Raw genomic sequence first — 16,124 nt, 5'->3', positions numbered from 1 at the left:
TACTGAAAAGGGTAAATACTAACATGCCACATCTTTCATTAAGACAGGATTTGAAGCTTCGCTAGGCGGACCAATCCCTGCTTTGTTTTCTGCACTGACGCGGAATTCGTAGGTGTTTCCTTCTTGAAGTCCTGTGACTTTGCATCTGAGATCAGAAACTGGCGTCTTTGTTGCTCTCACCCATCGCAGGCCTTTCTTTTCTCTCCTTTCTACGTGATATCCTGTGATCTCACTGCCACCATCATCAGCTGGCCTTTTCCAGCTGACAGTGGCAGTGTTTTTAGTGACGTTTGATACCTCTGGTTTTTCAGGAGGGCCAGGGGGACCTGAAAAAGGAAGCCAGTTTGTGAGAAATCCTGTTTTCTAGACTCTGCTATAAGTACTTACACATCAATTCCCTCACATGCTGTACGTACCAAATCTGTCCACCATTTTGACAGGTTCAGACTGCACAGGTTCTCCTTTGCCATACTGGTTTACAGCGGACACCCGGAAGAGGTACTCGTTTCCTTGGATAAGTTTGGTTGCCACGTGCCTGCAAGACTGAATATCTTCAGCCACCACTGTCCACAAGAGTCGGCTGGTTTCCCTCTTTTCAAGAACGTAGGACTTAATTGGTGAGCCACCATCTTCCAAGGGAGGTGTCCATGTGAGGGTTGCTTTTTCAGCAGAAACATTGCTGATTTCAATGGGGCCTGGGGGGCCAGGCACATCGAGAACGGTTACCTTCACGTGTTCCTCCTTTGTGCCAAAAGGATTGGTAGCAGTGATGGTGTATTCACCAGCATCTTTTCTAGTGGCATACTTGACAGCAAGCATGGAAGAGGTCGGGGTGGAAGATATCTGAATGATATCTGATGGTCTGATATCTTTTCCTGCCCTGGACCAACTTGACTTTGGAAGGGGTTTGCCAAGAATGCTGATGGCACTCAAAACAATGGTATCTCCTGCTTTAACTGTCAGCCCATCTTTTATCGTGGGATCAAGGACAATGATGGGTGCCTCTGCAAAGAAAAAAAAACACCCTTTTAATCAGAAAAGTAAGGAGGCATAATTTGATGTTCTCATTGCACAAAAAGTAAAACAAACCTACCATATTCATCCTTGCAAATAATGGTTCCCGTACTTTCTGATGGAGCACTGATAGCACCTGCTGTGTTCTTTGCTCTGATTCTGAATTCGTATTTTCCACCCTCCACAAGGTCGGTGACAGTAAAGGCACAATCTGGGACATTAACGTGGTTGGCTTTCATCCAAGATTTGGAGGGTAGATCCCGCTTCTCCACTATGTATCCAGTCAACTTATGACCACCGTTGTATTTGGGTTCAGTCCAGATGAGAGTCACTGAATTCCTTGTCACATTGATAACCTCAGGTTTCCCGGGAGGATCTAAAATGTGGGGTGGGGGGGAAAACCAGTCAAACAAATGCCAGTTTTTTTCCATGCAGAAAATGCACCTGGGGTTTTCTTTGTATAATGACTTACCAATTGGATCCAGTGCCACGACCGGCTCTGATGGCAGGCTTGGCTTGCCTACGCCTGCTAAATTGATTGCCATTACCCGGAATTCGTATTCAAGGCCTTCCGTTAATCCTGTCACTCTGAACTCTTTCATCCTGATAGGAATCTTGTTAGCTCTCTTCCACAAAAGGCTGTTTCTTTCCTTGAACTCGATGTGATACCCTATGAGAGACCCGGTGATGTGTCAATTCAAATAGAAAGTACAAATGCAGCCTGATTTTAAAACATGCATGTTTTTCTCAAATAACTTATATATGGATATGTGGAATAAATCATTGTTCTTGCTGATATCTGCACTTTTATTACCTAGGTATGGTGCTGTTTTTTCCTCTTGGAATATGCATATTTATTATACCTTTGGTTGAAAAATTTTAACTTACAAAAATAGATATTATCACTAAGAAAGCCTTTCTTTACAAACTACTATATTAAGAGATTTTCAGTGAAATTAAGCATCAGCTTAATTATTTAGCTTAATGTCCTGAATGCTGAAGTACTGGAAGAAAAATGAATTATTGCGTGTGCAGATAGTGCTGTGTAAATAAGGAACATGCATTCAACTAGTGTTCAGGGAGGAAGACTTGGGAGAAACATTAATGTAAAAGCTGTAGGACAAGAGCCAAATAAATACCTGTGATTGGAGAGCCACCAGTTTTCCTGGGGTCTGTCCAAGTCAGAGATACTGAATCATGTCTGACATCCACAATATTGGGAGGTGGGGGAGCATCGGGCACATCTGGGAAAGTATATGATAATGCAAGGTTTATAACAAGAAACTTCCTCAAAACCATGTTTTGCTTTCTATTTTCTGACGTTGAGACACTTACCAAATGGATGTTTAGCAACGATTGGCTCCGATTTCAGGCCCTCTCCTACCCCATACTTGTTTTCGGCACTGACCCTGAAGGTGTACTCCAGACCCTCATGAAGTCTGGTTACTCTAAAGGTGGTTTTCTGGACAGCCGAAGCACATGTCACCCACTTGTTGTTTACAGAGTCTCTCTTTTCTAGGATATAATTGGTGATTTCAGAACCTCCATCGTCCTTTGGAGGACCCCACTTTAAGGTGATGGCTTCTGCTGTGACTTCATCAAATTTGATCGGCCCAGTGGGGATGCCAGGCTTGCCAACAACTTTTATAGAGAGAGTTCCTTCTTTTGTGCCGGCGACATTTTTCAGTGTGATTGTGTACTTGCCAGCATCGGATTTTTGGCAGTCGTATACTACGAGAGTTGTGTTAACTGCGGATGACTCAACATTGACTCTTGTGGTAGGGGCTAGAGGGTCTTCCCCTTTCTTCCAGGATACTGATGGAGCCGGCTTGCCTTTTATGGGGATCTTAAGACGGAAGTTGCTATTTTCTTTAGCCAAGTAGCACAAATCAGGTAGATCCTTTAAGTCAAGGTCAGGAGCCACTGTAAAACAGCAGAGATAAATAGTTTTAAGAACAGGCAGTTTACTTTGTCATATTGTTACCGGTTTTAAAGAATTTATCTGGAAGTCAGTGAGTAAGGCTCAAGAGTGCACTTTTGCTGACAATAAAGGGGAAATGAAGATGCATGGCCAAAGGCTCACCAACGTCATCCTTTGCCACGGCAGTGATTTCGCTGGGGGTTCCTTCTCCATTTTCATTCTCAGCACTCACTCTGAAGGTATATTCCTTCCCTTCGATCAAATCTTTTGCAGAGTACTGTAAGCTTAATGACTTCATAACTCGTTGCCACTTGTTTTCTTCAGTTAAGAAATCGACTACATATCCGGTAATTCGACTTCCACCGTCGCTGCGAGGCTTTTTCCAGCCGATGGTACAAGACGACTTAGTCACAGACAACACTTTCAGGTCCACAACTGGTCCAGGTGTTTCTAAAGCAGAGGAGAACTGATAAGTCTAAGCCCCAGAGAACCAAGGTAAGATGTCACTCAAAATGGGAGAGCAGTGTCGCATTTGCTCACCGGAAGCTTTGACGGCATCACGTGTTTCACCGGGGTCACCAATGCCATACTCGTTTTCAGCAAACACCCTGAAGAAGTAGGATTTTCCCTCCTCCAAGTTGGACACCCTGAAGCTTGTTTTTGAGCACTCAGTTGACACGGTAGACCAGGACTTCCTCTCTGCGTCCCGTTTTTCTACCACGTAGTTTATGATGGGGCTTCCACCATCAATAATGGGAGGATCCCAAGTAATATAAGCAGAATCTTTGGATATTTCTTTAACAGTCACGTTGACGGGTGGCCCGGGAGTATCTGATAAATGGTAAATAAATGAATATGTAAAAAATGTATAAAACTAAATTTTTAACATATACGATTTTTTTCAAACGGACTTACCCAGCACTTTCACTACAATGGTATATTCCTTTTTACCACAGCTGTTCTCCAGAGTTAAGATATATTTTCCTGCATCATATTTGTTCACATTTTCACAGCGCAAGAAAGTGTCAAAGTCAGTTGACTTTATGTCCAGTCCAACCCTTTCTCTTAGATTGACATTTGGTTTAGACCAAGTTATCTTCGGAGGCGGGCGTCCTCTTACTGGCACGTAGAGTCTCATTGTGACACCAGCTCGCAGTATGAGTGTTTTCCTCAACTCAGCGTCAAGTTCTCCCTCCGGTGGGACTGTTTCAGAGTGGAGAAAGTTAAAACAATAATTTAATGACCAAATATATTTCCAAGGATTGGACTTAATCACTCCAAAAATATACTTCTTTCTAGAACTGGTTTCTTGTTCTCTAAAAAATCCTTAACGTAATCCTCAAAACTTTTGTCAACTATTTCAATACTCTGTAGTGATTGTTGATCCTGTCATTTTCCAATATCCTGCTGGCTAAACCAGGTTCTCCCTGGAGTAGCTGTACCTTCTCATATACCTTGCGTGCTCTCAGACTCTTATACATTAAAAGTAGACAGCTGGTTCTTGGCTCTCTTCAATACTGGTTTTTCTTTTCTGTACTCAGCGAAGGCCCTCTGTTCTATACTCTGACTCTCTTGCTTTATTCCATTGTAGGAATAAAAGTACGTAGGGGATAGGGTATAACTGATTCAAAATAAAGGCAGAAATGGTTGTGGACAACAAGTGAATACAAAGAAGTGAAGATGGAGAGCCTACTAATCTGTATATTTGGAAAGGGGTAGATTAGAAGAGAAAATTTGAAGACATGAAATTCTCATGTAAGTGTGAAAAGCTTTTCAAAACCACTAATCACCTTGCATTCCACTTGGCCCATTATACAACAGCATCAATGACCAGCCCACCTCTCCCAAAACGAGCTCCTAGAGTTACCACCTCCAAGGCCTGTAAATGTATACATGTTCGGAAGGGAGTTCTACTCGCCCTCGATGTATTTCTCCGGGTAACACTTACTTAGGATGTCCTTGGGACAGTGGTTGTCCGGCACGTCACTGGGGTCACTGTATCCGACCTTATTAACAGCATACACGCGGAACTGATACTCTGTGTTTTCCATCAGGCCGGTCACCTCAAAGCGAGTTTTCTGTAGCTTATCTGGTAAATTGCACCTCACCCAGTTGTCGGAGTTGGCTCGTTTTACTTCGACAAGGTAACCGATGATAGGGCTACCACCGTCGTAGGCTGGCTTGCCCCAAGACAGACTCACAGAGCTACGGGTGGTATCATATACTTTAGGAAAAGCTGGTGGGCCAGGAGGATCTGAGGATAAATAGTGATAAAAATTTTTCATTACAACCTCACTTCTGGTTGTTCAAAGTTGATTTTAACACAGCATAAGAGACTTTTTCATGAGAACTTACACTGAGGGTCCCGAGCATAAACAGCTTTGGATGCCTCACTGGGTTTGCCTGGGCCAGCCTTATTTATAGCTGTAACTCGGAATTCGTATTCAGTGCCTTCTTGGAGGCCTGTTGCTTTTATAGTTCTTTCTATAACAGGTTTTCTGTTGACTTTAGTCCAGTTAATTGCCTGGGTTTCCCGCTTTTCAACCAAATAGCCGGTGATGGGTGAGCCACCGTCATCTGCTGGCGGTTTCCAGCTCACTGTCATGTGGTCTTTGGTTACGTTGCTAATGACGGGCGCATCACAGCGTCCAGGCGGGTCTGCAGAGATTGATTGAAAAGTCAGTATCTCCCCGTCTCAAAGGTGACATTTAAAAAGTAAAAGGAAAAGCCACAGGAAAATGCTCCTACCGTACGGGTTTTTAGCAATTGCTGGTTCAGTTAAGATTGGATCGCCCACCCCATATTTATTTTCAGCGCAAATTCGGAACTGGTACTCGTGGCCCTCTATCAGTTTCTCCACGCTGCAGCTGGTGATGGGCACAGTAGCGGAGACCTGTGCCCAGTTGGGTCTGCTCGTTTCACGTTTGTCCACAATATAGTTGGTGATTTCTGAGCCTCCGTCTTCCAGGGGAGGCTCCCAGGAAAGCATTGCACGGTCTGCATACATCTTGTTGATTTTAACAGATGCTGGAGGACCTGGTTTATCTGAAAGAACAAGAGAGAGAAGTGAAGTCTTTAACATGTGGGAAACGGGGAGTGAGTAGAATGGAGGTCTGGAGACCTGGGCTGCTATCCTGATATTGTTGTTAACTTCCTGAATGACCTTGGAGGTCACTGAATTTTTCAAAATATTAATTTTGTCACTTGTAAAATTGCATAACTGGAATATGTAATCTCCAATGCTCTTGTCAGTTCTAAAATGCTGCTGTTCTATGATGAGAATAATCCTGTGATTTCAAAATATACATTAAGATATGCATCTTTTCTCATTATTATTTTGTAAATTCTATGGCATCACATTAGGCAGAATAAAATATAAGATTCTAATTAAGCACTTTAGTTACCTAACACTTTGAGCTTAATGGTGGCTGATTTGGAACCACTAGAATTTTCTGCAGTAATGGTATAGTCCCCTGAGTCCTTTCGGTTCACGCTGAACAGCTCCAGGGTGCACAGGTTCCGACTCTTTGCCATTTTTATGCCTTCTGCTGGTTTTAGCAGTGTGCCATCCTTCTTCCAAGAGATTGTCGGTGTTGGTTTCCCAAAAACAGTAGCGTCCAGGCAAACATTAGTTCCAGCTTTGACAGTCAGCAGAGATTTCATAGCCAAACTCAGGTCTATCCTGGGAGGAACTGGAAAGAAATAAGAGGATTTAGTACACACAAAACTATATTATATAACTCATTAATAAAGGCAGGAGATTCCTATGTGCTGTGTTGTTCAAGACAGAATTTTTAGAAGTAACATACTCATTCTAAAAGAAATACAGTTTTGTGTAGAAATGTGGTAATGCTGAAAGTATAAAGAAAGTTAGTGAAGATCACCCTTAATTCCAACATCCTTCAATTTTCACCACCATCATTTTGGTGCATTTCTTTGCCATCATTCTGTGCAAGTGTAGGGTTGAAATCACACAGGCCTCACAGTTTTCTATCCTGCTCTCTTAGTTTAACATGTTATTGAGATTCTCCATAATCATAATTTTTCATGTCTGTATACCAAACACCTATCATTTCACCTGTTCTTTTCTCCACAGATAGAGATTTACTTTTTTGCAAAGAGAAATACACATTACGAGTATTGTCCACCTTTGCCTATGATACTCCATAGAATCTTACCATTTTCTTCGAGGATAGTCACTGGATCAGAAGGTTCAGAAGGTTGGCTGATGTTTATTGCTGTCTTGGCGATGGCTCTAAATTGATACTGAGCATTCTCTTCTAAGCCAGTAGCTGTGTACTCTTCCTGGGGAATCTGGTGAGGTGTAGTATTGCACCGTACCCACTTATCACCAGGAAGTTTGCAAGCTTCCACGAAATAGCCAATAATTTTGCTGCCTCCGTCATGCTTTGGACGAGCCCATATGAGGGATACGGTACTCTTGGACACATCGATAACTTCAGGCTTTCCAGGAGGATCTAAAACCAGAAGAGGTATTCTCAGCATTTCTTCTACTAGCAAAAGTTTTAAATTTCCTTATTTCACATTATCACCCAGAGCACATTCCTGAATGGAAGTAGTCATAGGAGTCTCTAAGATTTAAAAGTGTTCCTCTAATGCAAAACAAAACAAAACAACCAAAACACAAACTCACCAACTGGCATTCTTGCAGTTACATATTCTGTTGGTTTGCTGGGTGGGCTGGATCCAGCTTTGTTCAGGGCATAGATTCTGAATGAATACTCAAGACCCTCCACAAGGCCAGCACAGGGATACTCGGTTGACCGCACAGGAGTATCATTAGCTTTCACCCAGAGCAAACCGTTTCTTTCTTTGCGTTCAATCAGGTAACCAGTAATGGGGCTCCCTCCATCACTGTCTGGTCTGTCCCATGCCACAAACATGCAGTCTTTGTTGACTTTAGTGATTCGGGCGTTCTTTGGTTCACTGGGAACATCTGGAGATGAAGACGAGGGAGATGTCAGTTTCTCCTTTAAGTAACAGACTAGAAAGAAAACAGTATTTTTCTCCCTGGAAGAAACCTACCAAATGGGAACTTGGCCAGCATCTTTGGAGATGTGAGAGGCTCTGAAATGCCGAATCGATTTTCAGCACGGACCCGGAAGATATACTCCTGGCCCGGGATCAGTTTTCCAATTCTGCAGGAAGTCTTTGTCACTGAAGCTAGAGCCGTCACCCAGTCACCTCGGCTTACATCACACTTCTCCACTATGTAATTGGTGATGCTACTGCCCCCGTCCTCCAGAGGGATGTGCCAGGACAAGGAGCAGGCATCGGCGTCTATGTCGGAGATGTCGAAGGGAGGCTGCGGGGGCCCAGGGGCGTCTGCACGAACCAAGACAAAAGAAATGTAAGCACAAGGATCTGACAGGAAAAAGGTTCCTGATCCGCATAGTCAGATGTCTACTGCTTCACGTACCCATGATGGTGACTTTGATTTTCTGAGTGTCTGTCCCAGAGCTGTTCTCTGCAGTGAGGCTGTAGTAACCACTGTCTTTCCTGGTAACATCTTTTATGATCAGAACTGAAGAGCTGTCTGCTTTATGCACTGCCAGGTGGCTGGATGTGACAACGTCATCTTCTCCTTTTTTCCATTTACAGGTGGGATGAGGCTTTCCATACACATGGGCTTCAACTCGGAGTTTCTTCCCAGCCTTAAGAGTAATTTGCTCTGGCATAAGGATCTTGGGTGGCACTAAAGGGAAAATAAAATATGTTAACTTTGTGGGGAGGTTAATTTCTTCTGATTGGGAACTATACTGAGTATTTTTCAAATTTTGGACTTCAACTCATTAGTGGGTACAATTTAATGTTGGCATTATAACTACTTAGAAAAAAGAATGGGATCGAATCAAACCGGAAATATGAGTCTGGCATACAGAACAAAGATAGGTGTTGCTTCAAAAAAGTTTTTTTTTTAGTTAAAAACGTGTTTGCGCCATGACATATATATGTGTATATTGTGTCACGAGTTAAAGTGGGCTTAAATGGTTCAAAACCTCTGTTCTCGACTATTATCGAAGTGTTTCTAGAACTATTATTCCTCAGGGAGAAATGCTTACATGTGTGGAGAAAAATCTAATAAACTTTAGCACGTGACAAAAATGACACAACCGTGACTTACACAGCTGTTCTTTGGCTTCATACACTCCTTCCGCTTCTCTGGGCAAACTGACTCCCACCGCGTTCCTGGCCACTACCCTAAATTTGTATTTCTTCCCCTCCTTTAGGCCAGTGACAACCAGGCTGAGGTCTTTAACCACCGAGTACTCGGTCCAGCGGTCTGCAGGCTGCTCTTCCTCCCTGTAGCTTATGATGTAGCCGTCGATTTTAGCGCCTCCGTCCCGCAGTGGGGGCAGCCAGGCCAGGGTGGCGCTGTTCTTCGTCATTTCAGTAACCTCCAGTTTCTTTGGGGGATCCGGCTCACCTGGAGGAAAGACACGATTTAGAAAATGGTCTGGGTAACCTCATCAAGTCCATTTGTTAATATATTTAGGCGTGTATTTAGTATGCCACTTGCTTCCAACTCTATGGAAATGGTTGTTGGGTATGTTGAAAGCAAATAGTGTGCCAGATGAATTAAGAAGACAGTGAGATATTTATTTGTACTGTTTGGGCTTCTACAAATTAAAGCTCTTTCGGTGGTGGAGCAAAATGTGTCATTATGTTGACCTTGCTACTGTAGGGCACCGGAGTTCAAAAGAGGAGGAAAGGCTGTTACTTACTTAGAGGATCTGATGCAAGCACTGGTTTGGGGACATCTGTTGGGACACCAGGGCCATACTCATTGACAGCAGTTACTCTGAAGAAATACTCGTTCCCAGGGACAAGATTGGAGACTTGGAAGCTTGTTTTCTTAACTTCTGGGGTAACCGTGGACCACGTCTTTCTCTCCGCTTCTCGTTTCTCCACAATATAATGTGTCACTTGGCTCCCACCATCGTTCTCAGGAGGGGCCCAGGAAACGTGGCATGAAGTTTTAGTGACATCTGAGACTTTTAAGTCAGACACAGGTCCGGGAGTATCTGTAAGGAACCGCAAAATCAGACAGATAGGCCTCCTCAGCCTCCTTATTAATGAGTGTGTTTTTGAAGGGGAGGAGGAAACCTGTTAGTAACGCACCTAATACTCTGACGTTGACGAACACAGCCTTTTCTCCGGCTGGGTTCACAAGGGTCAAGGAATACTTTCCGGAGTCATCACGTGTGGAATTGGGGATGACAAGGAAGGCCATAGTATCAACCAGATCAACTTGGCCTTTTCTGACCACATTGTCAATTCCCATTTTTCGCCAAGTGACTTTAGGGGCTGGTCTCCCTCTCACTATGGCAAAGAGTCGGATCGGGCATCCTGCCCTCACTACAACCAGTTTTCTCATGCTGGCATCCAAATCAATCTCCGGAGGTTCTGCAGATGACAAGAAAGCCATCAGTTGACTCCACAAAATGTGGGGCAAGTCATAAGAGAAATGAAGTACGAATGAATGAAGTGATAAAATAGGGCCTCACCTAAGATTTCTTTAGGTTGAATGGCGTCCTTGAGTTCTGCAGGGCGCCCAATGCCAACCTGGTTTTGGGCACACACCCTGAACTCATATTCCTGTTTTTCATCCAAGCTGGTAGCAGTGAACTCCATGCGAACAAGTTGTGCCGCAGCATTACACCTTTTCCAGCCTTCATCAGGCGACGTGTCTGGTTTTTTGGGTCTCATTTCCACAACATATCCAATTATCGGTGCACCACCATCGTACACCGGTTTTCCCCAGGCAAGAGTTATGGAACTTTTGGTTGTGTCAACCACTTTGAGATTGGTTGGTGGACCCGGTGGTTCTGAAAATAAATTAGGTAAGAATAAATTTGTGCATGGTTAGCTGCTACAAGTGATACTTTACTGAGTAATTTGATATAGTCTATTCTCAGTCAAAGACAGGATTTTCAATATCTCAGCTACTGAGTACTCCTGTGCCCTTTCATAAAATCAGAATCTACCATTGTTTGTACATTTCATGTGACATTGTAAAAGATCTACTTATAAAAATACTGGGTAAAAACTTTGATGTTACTGATTTAATTTATTTATCTAATAACTCTGTACTGGGGATTAAGAGTTGGATAGTATCAGAAAAAGCAAGAATATCATACCTATGGGGTCTTTTGCCACCACTGGTCTTGACGGCAGAGATGGTTCTCCAATTCCAATTTCATTTTCTGCCTTGACACGGAACTGATATTCATGTCCTGGGAAGAGATTCTGTACCTTCAATCGTCTCTCAGGGATTGCACTCTTGTTAACAGGGACCCATCGTATTGAATGTTTTTCCTTTTTCTCCAAAAAGTATCCTGTGATGGACTTCCCACCATCATATTCAGGTGGACTCCAAACCACGGTCATTTCTTCTTTGCTTACTTTAGTGACTTCTGGGGGGTCAGGGCGACCAGGTCTATCAAATTTGGTTTTTGCAATGACCGGTTTACTTTCTGTGGGAGGCCCTGTGCCTATTTTATTTTCTGCACGGACTCTGAAGATATACTCATTTCCTTCTATGAGACGTGTTACTGTAGCACTAGGTGTTAAGACATTAGCGGAATAGGTAGACCAAACCATTCGCTTGCTTTCACATTTTTCTAGGATATAATTTTGGATTTCACAGCCACCGTCATCCTCCGGTGGATCCCAGCGAATAGTGCACCTATCACTGGACACATCAGAAATTTTCAGGTTTCTTACAGGGCCAGGCTTATCTAAAACATTGACGGTAGCGTAGGCCACAAAACTGCCTGCTGTGTTAGTTGCTGTAATTACGTATTTACCACCATCACTTCGCTTTGCTTTAGTAAGAGTAAATTTAGAAGAATCAGCACTGGTATCAATCTTGACCCTTGGTGATCTTGTTAAGTCTGTAGCATCTTTGTCCTTGGTCCATGAAACTTCTGGAAATGGTTTGCCTCTGACGCCTGCCTCAAGTCTAATGGTCTCCCCAGCTCTGACAGTCAGCACACCACTTAATTTCAGATCCAGTACTGGTTTCTGTAGGTCTTCCTTCACAACAACTTCCTCTGTCTTCACCCAGTCACTTTCCCCACCTTCGTTCTTTGTTTGTACTCGGAACTCATAAATCTGGTTTTCAACGCATTTGTCAACCATGTAGTGGGTTTCTTTAATGCTTCCTTTGTGTACTCTTTCCCAGTCAGCAGAACCCTTCAGCCTCCTCTCCACATGATATGACAGATTAGGGCTGCCACCGTCATAGTCAGGCCGCCGCCACTTTAGGTAGACAAATGTCTTTCCTTTATCTGCAATATGAAGGTTTTCAGGCTCACCTGGTCTATCGATAGGGTTAATAGCCAGAATTGGAGTTTTTGTTTCAATGGTTGGTCCAACACCTACTTTATTCTCTGCACAAACTCGGAAATAGTATTCATTGTTGGCTAAAAGGTTGGCCTTGATCAGCCGCTTAGTGATATCTGAAGCAACAATTGACCAGCCTTTCTGGTTTGGTTTGCGAGATTCCACTATGAAATTTGTTATCTCTGAGCCACCATTGTCCAGTGGGTTTTCCCAAGAAATGGTACAGTTCTCTTTGTTTACATTGCTAATCTTTAAATTCTGGCAAGGCCCAGGTCTGTCAAGGACATTAACAATGGCAGAACCTTGGGCATGGCCACTGCTGTTTTTAGCAGAGATGACATACTTGCCATGATCAGCTCTCACAGCTTCTTTAATTTGTAACTCGACACGAGGTAGATCTTGAATTATGTCAACCCGCTTTTCTCGGACCAATACTTTGCCTTCCTTGGACCAAGTTATATCTGGTTCAGGTCTGCCTTTGACTCGAGCAATAATATGGATGGTTTGGCCCACTCTCACGGTAATAACATCACGACAGGTCACATCAAGCTCTACTTCTGGAGGATGAAGGATGTCTTTTGCAATCACAGATTCTGCCAGTTCTCTTGGCTCTCCCTCTCCCACAATATTAGCTGCCTTTATTCGAAATCTATACTCATTTCCTTCAACTAGTCCAGGTACCCTAAAGGCACATTGCCTAATGAGTTCATCTTTATTAATCCTGTTCCACTGGGTTGTCCCAGCTTTCTGACATTCTACTACGTAGCCTAGAATGGGGCTACCACCATCACTGAGAGGCTTTGTCCACACCAAGTCAGCTGTTTCTTTGCTCTTGTCTTTCAGTTTAGGATTAATAGGTGGTCCAGGTGGTTTGATGGGCCGGCAAGCTTTTATTGGGTCAGAACTTGGGGAGGGATTGCTTAGTCCTGCAAGATTTTCAGCAAAAACTCTGAACTCATATGTATTTCCCTCATAGAGTCCTGTCACTCTAAACTTCAGGTCCACGATAGGTGTTTTGTTGACTCTCACCCATTTGCCAGTCATTTCTCGACGTTCCACGTAGTAACCAGTTATTGGACTGCCACCATCTGATTTGGGCAGGGTCCAGGACACTGTGGCAGCATTTTCAGTAATGTCAGTAACCACTGGCTTACCAGGAGGTGATGGAGGATTAAATTTATGTTTAGCAACAGTAGGTACTGAGTCAAGGGGGGGACCAACACCCATCTTATTCTCTGCGCTCACTCGGAAAACATATTCGCAGCCCTTTTGCAGATGTGGGACTTTCAGCTTTGTCTTACTGCTTCCTGAAGACACAACACCCCATGTATCTTTTCTTGTATCTTTTTTCTCAACAATATAGTTTATCACAGGGCTTCCCCCATCATCCTTAGGTGGCTGCCATGAGATAGTCATATGTTCAGGGGTAACATCCAGAATATTGATAGGACCTGTTGGGGGACCAGGAACATCAAGGACAGTGAGATGTACAGCTACTGTTTTGCTGCCAGCTGCATTGGAGACTGTGATTTGATATTCCCCAGTGTCTCTCCTTAAGCAGTTCTTAATGGTAAGTACTGATGAGAAGTTGTCAGTTTCAACCGTGTAATGTTCATCAGTTTTAATCTCACTCCCATCGGTAGTCCACTTGGCAGTGGGAATGGGTACACCTCTTATAATGGCCGGGAATCTGACTGTAGTTCCAGCTTTTACCACAAGACCTTCAATTAATTTCACATCCAGTTCTACAGATGGAGGCACTAAAAAGCAAACGGCAGGAAATTAGGGTGGTTTTTTAAAATGATATGAATAATAAAAAAAATACCAATCCAAAAATTACCTAGTTTTTCTTGACATTCTATTGGAATAGTTGTGTCAGGGAGACCAAGACCCACGATATTTTCAGCTTTTACACGGAATCTATAGGTCTTTCCTTGCTGTAGGCCAGTAACAACACACTCTCGGTTTGTCACAGTCTTGAACTTAATCCAGTCTTGAGTTCCTTCTTCCTGATATTCCACCAAATATCCAGTGATAGGAGAACCGCCATCACGATCTGGCTTATTCCACACAAGGGAGACTTCAGTCTTGTCAACATCCACATGGTGTAGGTCCTTCGGTGGCCCTGGGGGATCTTTTCAAAAGAAGAAGTTATGATGAATAAGTAACATTCACAAAGACAGTTAAACAATACTTTTGTATTTAGAGAAAACAACTTACGTAGAGGGTCCACTGCCTTGATGGGTTTAGGTGTTTCAACAAAAGGACCACGTCCGTACTGGTTCTCAGCAGCTACTCGGAAGAGATACTGGTTGCCTTCATTGAGATGTTTAGCCCAGTGACTCTTTTTCTTGGATGTAGTTGAGAGAGGTGACCACTGCGCGGTGGCAACATCTCTCCTCTCAACCACATAATTTGTAACAACAGAACCCCCGTCATCCAGTGGTTCCTTCCAAGTGAGGTAGCAAGAATCTTTCCTAATTTCACTGACTTCCAGATCTCGAGGTGGCCCAGGCTTATCTGAAAAGTGTTAAATAATGTAGTTATGTGTGATTCAATCCAGATGGAGATCAAAATGCATCACAATTTACTTTTAATTTGCTATTATGTCAAAAGCATCATAAGTATTAACATTCTTACCTAATACAAGTACTTTTACTTCAACAGTTTTTGAACCAGCTGGATTCTCCACTGTTAAGGAATAAATGCCACCGTCTTCATGGACAGCATTATGAATTTCAAGCTTGCTTCCAACTGGAGTAACATCAATTCTTGCTTTGGTTGGGGCTTCTCTGTCTCCTTTTTTCCAGGTGACTTTTGGGAATGGCACTCCTTTGATGATGGCACTAAGTCTTAGAGTGTCGCCGACCTTTATGTGTTGTTCTCTTGCCATGTTGGCATCAAGAATCAACTCAGGGGGCTCTAGAATAAAGAGAACAGTACTTTCAGGTTTGATTTCTTAATGTATTTTACAAACAAGCATATACAATGAGCCACCTGTCTTCTCTGCAAATGCAACTGAGAACATTTGACTCACCAAGTCTGTCTTTTACTAGCACAGGGTCATGAACATGAGCTGGATCTGATTCACCAGCTTCATTGACTGCTAGTACTCTGAACTTATAGGTTTGACCATCCCGAAGACCAGTGACTTTATATTTAGTTTCAGGACATGACTCAGGAGTGTGATTGGCTCTTCTCCACTCTTCATCTCCAACTTTCTGGTACTCAACAATGTAACCCAGAATCTTGCTCCCACCATCGTGACGTGGTGGCTGCCAAGTTAGGTCAACTGAATTACATGTTGTGTCTATTGCTTCAGGATTAATAGGTGGACTCGGTTTAGCTATGTAATAAAAGGAAGGAAATAAGAATTAGAATATACTTGAAAACTAAGTTGGAAAATACACAAACTGAATGAATGCTTTGATACTATACCAATTGGATCTTTAGCAAAGACTGGTTTGGATGGTGGGCTTGGATCTCCAATACCAATTTCATTTTCTGCAGAAACCCGGAATTCATATTGACACCCTTCTAGAAGATCAGGAACCCTATATTTAGTGTATGGATGGATCGGCTCTTTGGTAACTCTAGCCCATCGTTTAGACATAGTTTCCCTCTTTTCCAGGATGTAGTTTGTTATGGGCTTTCCCCCATCATTTGGCTTGTTCCAGGTCACTAATGCAGAGTCTTTGGTAACTTCTGTGACAATTGGCTGGTCAGGTGCATCAGGAACCCCTTTAGCAAATATTAGCAAAATGTGTTAGAAATTTAATTTTTCCTATCAACAATATCAAACATTGAATCACTAAAATGA

At 43.0% G+C, this 16,124-nt stretch overlaps 1 protein-coding gene across 1 annotated transcript in view; it reads right to left on the bottom strand.

The window, feature by feature from the left end:
* Positions 1-16,124, bottom strand: part of TTN (titin) — a 274,055-nt gene that overhangs the window by 50,237 nt on the left and 207,694 nt on the right. The window contains exons 249-275 of the mRNA XM_037044363.1: positions 15,743-16,045; positions 15,342-15,650; positions 14,945-15,226; positions 14,525-14,824; positions 14,145-14,438; positions 11,098-14,064; positions 10,465-10,785; positions 10,079-10,363; positions 9,682-9,981; positions 9,081-9,383; positions 8,376-8,651; positions 7,982-8,281; positions 7,590-7,892; positions 7,114-7,413; positions 6,340-6,627; positions 5,684-5,980; positions 5,291-5,593; positions 4,884-5,189; positions 3,851-4,138; positions 3,476-3,766; positions 3,098-3,385; positions 2,350-2,937; positions 2,154-2,258; positions 1,487-1,684; positions 1,094-1,390; positions 417-1,004; positions 24-326 (exon numbers count right to left, since the gene is read on the bottom strand). Coding sequence (XP_036900258.1) covers positions 24-326; positions 417-1,004; positions 1,094-1,390; positions 1,487-1,684; positions 2,154-2,258; positions 2,350-2,937; positions 3,098-3,385; positions 3,476-3,766; positions 3,851-4,138; positions 4,884-5,189; positions 5,291-5,593; positions 5,684-5,980; positions 6,340-6,627; positions 7,114-7,413; positions 7,590-7,892; positions 7,982-8,281; positions 8,376-8,651; positions 9,081-9,383; positions 9,682-9,981; positions 10,079-10,363; positions 10,465-10,785; positions 11,098-14,064; positions 14,145-14,438; positions 14,525-14,824; positions 14,945-15,226; positions 15,342-15,650; positions 15,743-16,045 — 10,983 coding nt within the window. The remainder of the gene's footprint in view (positions 1-23; positions 327-416; positions 1,005-1,093; positions 1,391-1,486; positions 1,685-2,153; positions 2,259-2,349; positions 2,938-3,097; positions 3,386-3,475; positions 3,767-3,850; positions 4,139-4,883; positions 5,190-5,290; positions 5,594-5,683; positions 5,981-6,339; positions 6,628-7,113; positions 7,414-7,589; positions 7,893-7,981; positions 8,282-8,375; positions 8,652-9,080; positions 9,384-9,681; positions 9,982-10,078; positions 10,364-10,464; positions 10,786-11,097; positions 14,065-14,144; positions 14,439-14,524; positions 14,825-14,944; positions 15,227-15,341; positions 15,651-15,742; positions 16,046-16,124) is intronic.

This window comes from Sturnira hondurensis, unplaced genomic scaffold (genome assembly GCF_014824575.4).
Source record: "Sturnira hondurensis isolate 20B ecotype Veracruz unplaced genomic scaffold, ASM1482457v3 Scaffold0004136, whole genome shotgun sequence".
In the NCBI taxonomy this organism is placed as follows: Eukaryota; Metazoa; Chordata; class Mammalia; order Chiroptera; family Phyllostomidae; genus Sturnira; species Sturnira hondurensis.
The sequence above is the reverse complement of the archived record's forward strand: the minus strand, read 5'-3'. Positions and strand labels throughout refer to the sequence as shown.